This window comes from Pteropus alecto, unplaced genomic scaffold (genome assembly GCF_000325575.1).
Source record: "Pteropus alecto unplaced genomic scaffold, ASM32557v1 scaffold50, whole genome shotgun sequence".
NCBI lineage: Eukaryota > Metazoa > Chordata > Mammalia > Chiroptera > Pteropodidae > Pteropus > Pteropus alecto.
The window spans coordinates 13,890,365-13,898,952 of NW_006431918.1; the positions used below are offsets into that span (position 1 = coordinate 13,890,365).

General features: G+C 35.2%; 1 protein-coding gene across 1 annotated transcript in view; it reads left to right on the forward strand.

The window, feature by feature from the left end:
• Positions 1 to 8,116, forward strand: part of HPGD (15-hydroxyprostaglandin dehydrogenase) — a 27,507-nt gene extending 19,391 nt beyond the window's left edge. Inside the window, exons 5-7 of the mRNA XM_006906308.3 lie at positions 3,359 to 3,435; positions 5,731 to 5,894; positions 7,164 to 8,116. Coding sequence (XP_006906370.1) covers positions 3,359 to 3,435; positions 5,731 to 5,894; positions 7,164 to 7,302 — 380 coding nt within the window. The 3' untranslated portion in view covers positions 7,303 to 8,116. The remainder of the gene's footprint in view (positions 1 to 3,358; positions 3,436 to 5,730; positions 5,895 to 7,163) is intronic.
• The last annotated feature ends 472 nt before the right edge of the window (positions 8,117 to 8,588 follow it).

Below are 8,588 nucleotides of genomic sequence, written 5' to 3' on the forward strand. Positions count from 1 at the left end.
TGCATAGAAAAGCGAAGAGGGCCAGGGACAGCTCTGGGATTCTCCAGCCTATTCGTGGGTCTGGTCAAGGGAGAAGAGCCAGCAAAGAACTTGAGAAGGTACCGTGGGCGAGTGTGAGGTAAAAGGACACGCGTGACTATTAGAGGCAAGTATTTCAAGGCTTATTATTTCAAGCAGAATTAACCATGTTGGTCGCTGCTGAGGAAGGTGTCAAGCAAGATGAAGACAAGAGATTTAGCCTGGGCAAGATGTTTATCATTGACCACCATCCTAAGACTGTTTAACTGGAATGGCCGTATGAAAGCATGATTAGAGTGAGTTTTGAAGCAAATGGGAGATGCAGACTAGAGATGAAGAATACGACAACTCTTCTGAATACTTTTTGTTGTCAAGAGAAATGCTGTGGTAGCTGGGGAAAGATGTGAGACCAACAGAGATACTGTTTTTCGATGAGTGATATTGACTCACGTTCTTATTTCAAAGAGAGCGATTCTCATTCGATTCTGCACTTGATAATGTTGACCATTAAGACCATTAAGATAGGTCTCTTAAAATACTTTTATCTTTAATTTCTAGGACACGATGCTTAGCTTATCTTCCTACTTCCACTGGTTCCTCCTTCTCTATCTCTTTTGCTTAGTCATTCTCCGCTATCAGAGAGGGTTGCCCTGTAGTTGTTCAGGTTAAAAACTGCAGGAACATTAGGGGCACCATTTATACCAACTACCACACGAATCGTGTTCCCAGAGTCATACCACACACACGCGGCACAATTCTAAGTGCTGGTGCTTATTACCAGCCTCGGAACACATTTTTTATTTGAAGCATACAGAAACAACATTATATGTTGGTGTTTTGGGTTTAAGGTAAAGAATAGAAATGTACCAAAGCTGCACCACAATAGCAATCATAACATACTTGTGAAGGAAAAATGGGTCTTGGGATCCAATTGAAAATGTTGGATTTCTGAAACATTTTCACCATCACTAAAATCATTGCCAAAAAAAGAAAAAGCCTTACAAAGGAGCTTTTCTTCTTCCAAGTAGCCTCTCTTTTCAAAGCAGAAAACTGAGGCAGAGATAGTTAATCTTTACATTCAAAGTCAGTTGGCAACTGTGGACAGCACTGCAAATCATTAACCCACCCTACCTGTTGGAAACATAAGAAGCAACAGTTAAAATTTACATGTAATGGAGATAAATAAAAGCTCTCTAACTAAATTAATTTTAACTTGCCTAAATAAAACAATTGAAAAATAGAATTCTTTTTATTTGTAATAAAGCCCAACCTGAGAAGAAGCCACATACATACAATTGATGTATGTACATGTGAATGTACATACAATTGATGGTTTAACCTTTCAGTGGAATTCTATTCAGGAAAAAAAAGAAAGAAAGAAAAAGAAATGAGATGCTAGTTATACTACAACGTGGATGAATAATTATTCTGAGTGAAAGAAGTCAGACAAAAAGAGTTTATATAAACTTCTAGAAAAGGCAAACTAATCTATTGTGACACAAAACAGCAGATCGGTGGTAGCTTACGGGCAGGGGACAGGCAAAAGGAAGGGATGACAAAGGAACATGAGAAAACATAGGGTGATGGATTTGTTCGTTATCCTGATTGTGGTCATTGTTTCATGGGTTTATACATAGGTCAAAACGTATCGAACCATATACTTTAAATATATATAGTTTATTGTATGACAATTATACCTCAATAAAGCTGTTAAAAAAAAAAGAAAAAAGGATGCTTGATTTCAGCATGTCTGAAATTAATTATGCAGCCTTTGATCTAGTGTCAGAAAGTGAAAGCAAGAGTAAACATTTTGCAGCACAGCAGTGACAATGGGATTAGAATGTCACACCAAGATCCATAAAACCGAGTGCCACTTTTAAAATGCACACAAATTCTTTCAGGTTCCCGTTGCATTTCCAGTTGTATCTTTAAAGAGAAGTATGTGTCTTGTACTTGCTTCTTAAACAGAAGCAACATGACAGTATTTGATTTATTTCACTTCTGTGACATGGGTTCAGAAGTTCAATAGCTCCACATACATAACAAAAATTCCTTCCAAATTCATTCTTGTGCTCTTCTTGGCTGTGTCAACTAGCTTATCTCTGATGAGGATTCAGTCTGCATATCTCATAGTCCATGAATGCCATCCTACAACCACTGCCTTTGTCTCGGAAACCTTTAAGGAGAGGACAAAACAGCGACTGGTGCACCCATTTTTTCCTTATTTCGAGCTCCTAAAGCAACTGTGTGCCCTGCGCAGACATCATGTTGTTGTTGACTGACACCCTGAACTTGATTCACTTACAAATTTTACTTAACCTAAAAACAGAACGAGAACCATGTGTTACAGTACTGAGCGATCATTGGGTGGACACACAATTTGTGAACTATCATTCCCAGGGATTTAAACTGCTCTTGAGCGAGCACTCTGTATAAATTGAGACCTGGTAGGCTCCCAGGGAGTGGCAAAGATCTACGTTTATTGCTGAACTTTGGCACAACACGCTCAACTGATTGGTGGTGTTCTGGGACTGCTTAGCTGGGTGGGGATGAGCGTGCCTCGGCAGAATAATTGAGTATTATTAGCATAACTTTTGATTTTCATAACATTAGAGTAATCAAGGATCATTGTTTCTTGACTCAGAGAAATTTAAAAAATGTGAAATGAGTTAATTCAAGAAATTAGTTAAAAATCAAAATATAGAAACGGATCTAGTTAAAAGGCTTACTGTTGAACAGATGGAGAATAGAGTGAGAAGGTCTAGGCATCTACTATGATCAAAATCAAAATAAGTTAACTTTTAATTTTTTTAAACACTTAGAGTCACCATTCAGTGCAATTGGTGACAGGAAAATGCATACTAATTTAAAATGAAGGCAAATAATAATCTCCAAATTCCACTAAAGCAATTTAAACTCCTTTAGCCATTTGGAAGCTTTTTAAATTGTAAAATATATCTTTTTAAAATTCTGACTTAAAAACTGAAAATTAGATGGTAACTTACTAGATTTAGATTCTCTTTGTGTTTTAGATAACATTGACTTCTCTTGACAGAAAGTCAGGGAGCCAAAAAAAAAAAACAAAACTTACTTATCACTCTTGTCTGTATCCCCAGGCTATAACTTGCCCACCATAAATTCCAGACAGTATAACAGAGATTATGGAAGGAAAAACTATGCTGAGACTAGTGGGTTTACAAAGTAATCTGGTGATTATTTTAGTGTATTTGCTAGAATAATTTAGAAATGAACAGACACAAATTATTCACTTATAGAGCAATTATTGGGTTTTGTCTGCTTATTTTTTAATAAAATTGTTTAAATTCTGTGTTTGTTTCAGGGCTCTTACCTTCTGCACAACTGCCTGTTTATTGTGCTTCAAAGCATGGCGTAGTTGGATTCACACGCTCAGCAGCGGTGAGGTTATAACAACCACAATCTCTCTTTTTCTCTTTCTGTATGTGTGTGTGTGTGACATGAGTTCTATAAAGTCGAGGAGAATGAAGTCAGAATTCAATATATCTAGGTTAAAGATAGAAAAATAAAATTATATTTCAATTTTTATTATAAAAATTATATTTCAATTTTTATTATAAAAAATAGCTTCAGATTACATAAAAGACCCAGTAAAGAGCAGATAATTTTAAAGTGAAGTAGATTCTAAACACAGATATGTTATTGAAAAATATCCTAAGGCTAAATAATGGAAAGATAGTTATTATTAAAATTGACTCCAAATCTAAAAATTATTAAATTCAGGCTTCCTTACACAGAATATGCAGTATGTTCCAGACATTACCCTTTACTGAAGATGCTATTAAAATGAGCGAGAGAGAGTGGGGGTGGGCTGGAGGCGTGGGGCAGGATTTACTTGGTTGTCGAGGACATCGTCTCCATGGAGCCTAGGATGAAGGGCGTACAGAGCTTAGAAAAATATTTTAGACCTAATTGACCGCATGCGGTGATAGTGTGAAATGGGAATGCTTGCCTTTTCATAATAACTGGAATGAAGATAGCTTAAGTGGAGCTTGCTGAGCGGGAAAGTAGGATGAAGAATAACTAGAGATGTAAGCAGGAGCCAGACCAAGAAAGGTTTACGGGGCCTGGTAATGAGCTTAGATTTTACTCAATGGGTTTTTAAAACACAGAAGTGGCAAGATCAGATTTCCATTTTAAGAAGACCTTCTGGCTGCTGTTTGGAATGTGTTGGAGAGGACAAGTGTAGAAGAGTAAAGGACATTGGGAGATCTCTGCAGTGGTTAGTCTCGGTGAGACAGAGACAAATGAAGAGAAAAATAGTAACAGTCGAATGAATACTAGGGCTGAAGAAAACAGATGCGTGACCAGTAAATGTTCAATCAAAAAGAAAGATAAGCAGCTCTACAACCTTAATTTAAATTGATTGAAAATTCTTATTTAATTCGTAAAGACTTAATCTTTAATTCAACTTGAATGCACACGTAAAGCTATTAAAAAGCAAAATAAATCTTAAAGACCAGAAATTTCATATTTACAATCGCAAGATAGGCAACTTGTGAAGTCAATTGTCCTTATTTCTGGTAGTTATGTTCTATAAAAATCACTTGCAAACACTGAGAGAATTAGAGAATACTGAACCATTACTCCTAGGAGACATATAGGGTTAAGTTCCTGCAAGCCTCTGGTCACAACATTTTGATCAGCCAGTCAATACATATGTGAATTTCTACTTAAAGTTGTATGTGATTTCTGTCTAATGATATCTCATTTATTATGTATTGTGTTAACATTGAACTCATGGCCAACGGCACTTATGCTTTTCGAGTGAGGCTGATCTAACCCATGTATTTTCTCTAGAAGACACATCTTAGGAACTAGACAGTACTTCAGCACTACGCTTGGGGGAAGGGAGCATTTTTAAATAGCAAAATCACCAACAGAAAGCCCCAAAATAAGAAAAACAAGGACTAAATACTCCATGAAAAGGACACTTGTTTATAGTTAGAGAAGCTGAAACAAGGAAACAGAGCGTTGTTTTGTTTGACCTCAGTGGCAGCATCTGTGTCTGGCAGCTTATATTTCTCAGTGTGCTTGTCCACAAATGACCCCGAAAGCTCCATAAGTATTGATCTGGGGGAGTTACAAATAAATTTTAGCAAGTAAGCAAATGGAATCCTCAAATAATCAACTACATTTTGTTTTTAAAATGGTTCAAATAAAATCAGTAGGTTGAAAATTTAGCCAAAGAACGTTAGTCTGAAAATACTCAAATTGTCTTCCAGATAGTTAAGAGTGTCTTTAGAATCAAAGTCCTAAAACTTTTCACCAATGGTATTTTTTAGGCAGATATCTTCTGTTATGCAACCTCGATCTTGGAAAGAAAATTTGGGATATTAATTTTAAGTCTCAGCTTCTTACCTTCAGGTTCCTGCAGAGTTCAGTAGATAAGAGCAGCTTAGATAATTAAGTATTTTCAGGGGTTGCCCAGCAGTATTAATTTCTTAAAAAATTAATTAGGTGAGATTTTCAGAATTAATTCAGCACTTTATATATATATTCTTTTACTTTCTGCTACCAGCCAACCTTAACATTGGCAATGTTATAAAGTTAGAAGGATATCTGACTAGTATTTTTCACATAAAAGTCTTTTAAACAGTTTTAATTATCAGTTTGTCCTATGCTGCACATTTACGAAACTACTGAAATTTGCAACCTTCTACTTCCAATCGGCAGATGGCTGCTAATCTTATGAACAGCGGTGTGAGAATGAATGCCATTTGCCCAGGCTTTGTTAATACTCCCATCCTCGAATCCATTGACAAAGAAGAGAACATGGGACAATATATAGAATATAAGGACCACCTCAAGGATATGATGAAATACTCTGGGATTTTGGAGTAAGTAAAACTATTCCAAATTTTTTTTTTTATATGAGAAAGCAAAGTACTATTTAGACATAAGCAATAAAAAGGGGAAAAGTAGGGCTTTCAACTTGAGAAACTAATGCAAGCTTCAAAGTCTTGCTTTGGTGAACTCTGAAAGAAAATACTTTTTCTGGGTTGCTGAATAGAATGTGCTTGTTTAAACATTATGAATTTTGCTTTGAGATATAGACAATGTATCATTAATACCTTCAGCCATATCAGATATTTTTAATTTTTTTTATGCTTTTTAAATTTTTTTATGGTGACATCCGTTAACGAAATTCAATAAATTTCAGCTGTACACTTTAACAGTAAGGCATATCTATATTTACACTGCATGTTCACCTCCTATAGTTAGATTTCTTTCTGTTACCAAATATTAGACCCCCTTTACACCATCTACCTCCCCCCTCCCCTCTCCTCCTTCCGCTCTGGTAACCACTAGTCTATTGTCCCTGTCCATGAGTCAATCAGAATTTTTTTTTAAAAGGCGATGTTTAGTTACCTATGGCAGTAATGTTACCTTATCTGCCAAATTCCAAGCAGTATTCACATATACGCTTTGTGAAATTTCATATGGCTCCCCAGCTTCAACGATTTACATAAGAAACAATTGATCAACGCACATGTTTAGTGAACGATGTCTGAGTTAGAGTAATAAGAGCTTCACAGCATGAACTCATTGGTGTCATGTTGAAGGAACCAGACCATCTGGGATCAAACCCTGGCTCCACCACTGACCATGCACTTGTTTGTCAAACTCAATTTTTTCACGCGTAAAATAGTGATAATACTAAAATAAACTTAGTGGACTTTTGAAAGTCCACGAACAAGTTGACACACATAAAGTACTTAAAATGGCCAACAGACAAATAATAGACATTTAATAAATGTTAGCTATACTTCTTCCTATTTCTACTCTAATAATATTTCTGATAAGTCTAAGATCTACTGATAGGATAAAGATGAGAAAATAGTCATTTTCGCAATGTAAGTAATACATATAAATTCATAAATCCTTCCCGTCAAAATGACAGAAGATTGGGCATGGAAATCTACCACTGAATTTATCATGTGATTTAATTAATACCTAATTAAATAAAAATGGAAGTAGCAATAGTTTCATGATATACATTTTCCTATGACATGTTAAAGGTAATAGATTATTCAAAAATAATCAAAACGAAGTGATAATTATGCCTCATCTTTAGTTTTAAAACACCAATTTTTTTTTACTTTTAGCCCATCGATGATTGCCAACGGCTTAATAACACTCATCGAAGATGATGCTTTAAATGGTGCTATTATGAAGATCACAGTTTCTAAGGGAATTCATTTTCAAGACTACGATGTAATTCCATTTCATGTAAAAGCTCAGTGAACATCTTATATATCAGCCATAACTGAAAATAAGCACACGTGACTTATATGCAGACCATATCTTCATTCGAATATAGCTTTTTAAATGAAATGTTATCATTTGAAGCTTCCCTTTATGCATTTGATGTTAATTTCTTTCTAAATGATTAGTTAAGTCTATGGATACAAAATTAGGAACTATAAAAATATGATGTTGGCCAAAGCTAAATTTTGATACTCAGAGTCTAAGTAAGGATTAAAATAAAGGATATTCAAGGAATATTCTGCTTTGCCTTTAATACTCTTTGTGCTTTGAACTAATTTTTTCAATAAACTATGCAGGCATTTAAAATGGAATACTGAGTAGAACTGAAAAAAATATGATTTATATTTCCAAAAGTTATTTACATTAAATTTATCTTCTATAAATATCTTTTAAAAATCTAGAATGTTATATGAGATCTCTATATACTGGATGATAAAAAAAATAAGTATTAAATTTGGTGGGGGAGTCTTAGTTTCCTTAACTGTATTTTCCAGTGAAAATCCTAATGTAAATAATATGTATTCTTTTCTAATGTATTTTTCTTAATAAATGAAGTAGGGCACCCAGAGAAGCAAAACTAAACATATGTGAACACTGAAAAAAGACTGAGACTTGATAACGACATTGAAATGTCCAACAAACTTATTTTTCCCATCTTGTAGTACCATTTAAGATGCAAATAATTATGTGATGATTTCTGTCTGTTTTTCCTCTGTTAATAAATTTAGAATACTGAAGAGATCTGAAAATGTAAATTTTTAATAAAATTTAAGTCATTTCATATACTAAATATTTGACGGATAGCTATTTTCTTACATTAGTATTTCAAAAGTCACATATACTGGTACATGAGAAGAGGTGACTGGATCCAAAGTCACAGATGTTGTCATTAGTCCTCCATCTCGTTCCTCTTATTGGGTTCCCTCCTAGGCAGCTCTCCCCAACGTGATGCTTCCAGCGTCCACCGTCTGATTCTCACCAGCCAAAACAAGAACTTGTTTTCAGCAACAGGGGTCATTGACCTTTCTTAGCTTAGGTGGCAATTACTGAGACATTCCTTATAGTCAGAGAGATGGCTTGACCAGAACCAAATGACATGCCTCTCCCAGAGCTGGTAGAATTGGAGAATGGCAGGGGACATGAGAGATGCAGGAAATGGTCCTGAACCTTGTGGACTAAGAAAAGGAAAGGGAAAGTTTCCAAGAGGAAAGTTATGCTGTCATTGCCGCAAAGTGGGCGATTACAGACTGAACTAACAAAAC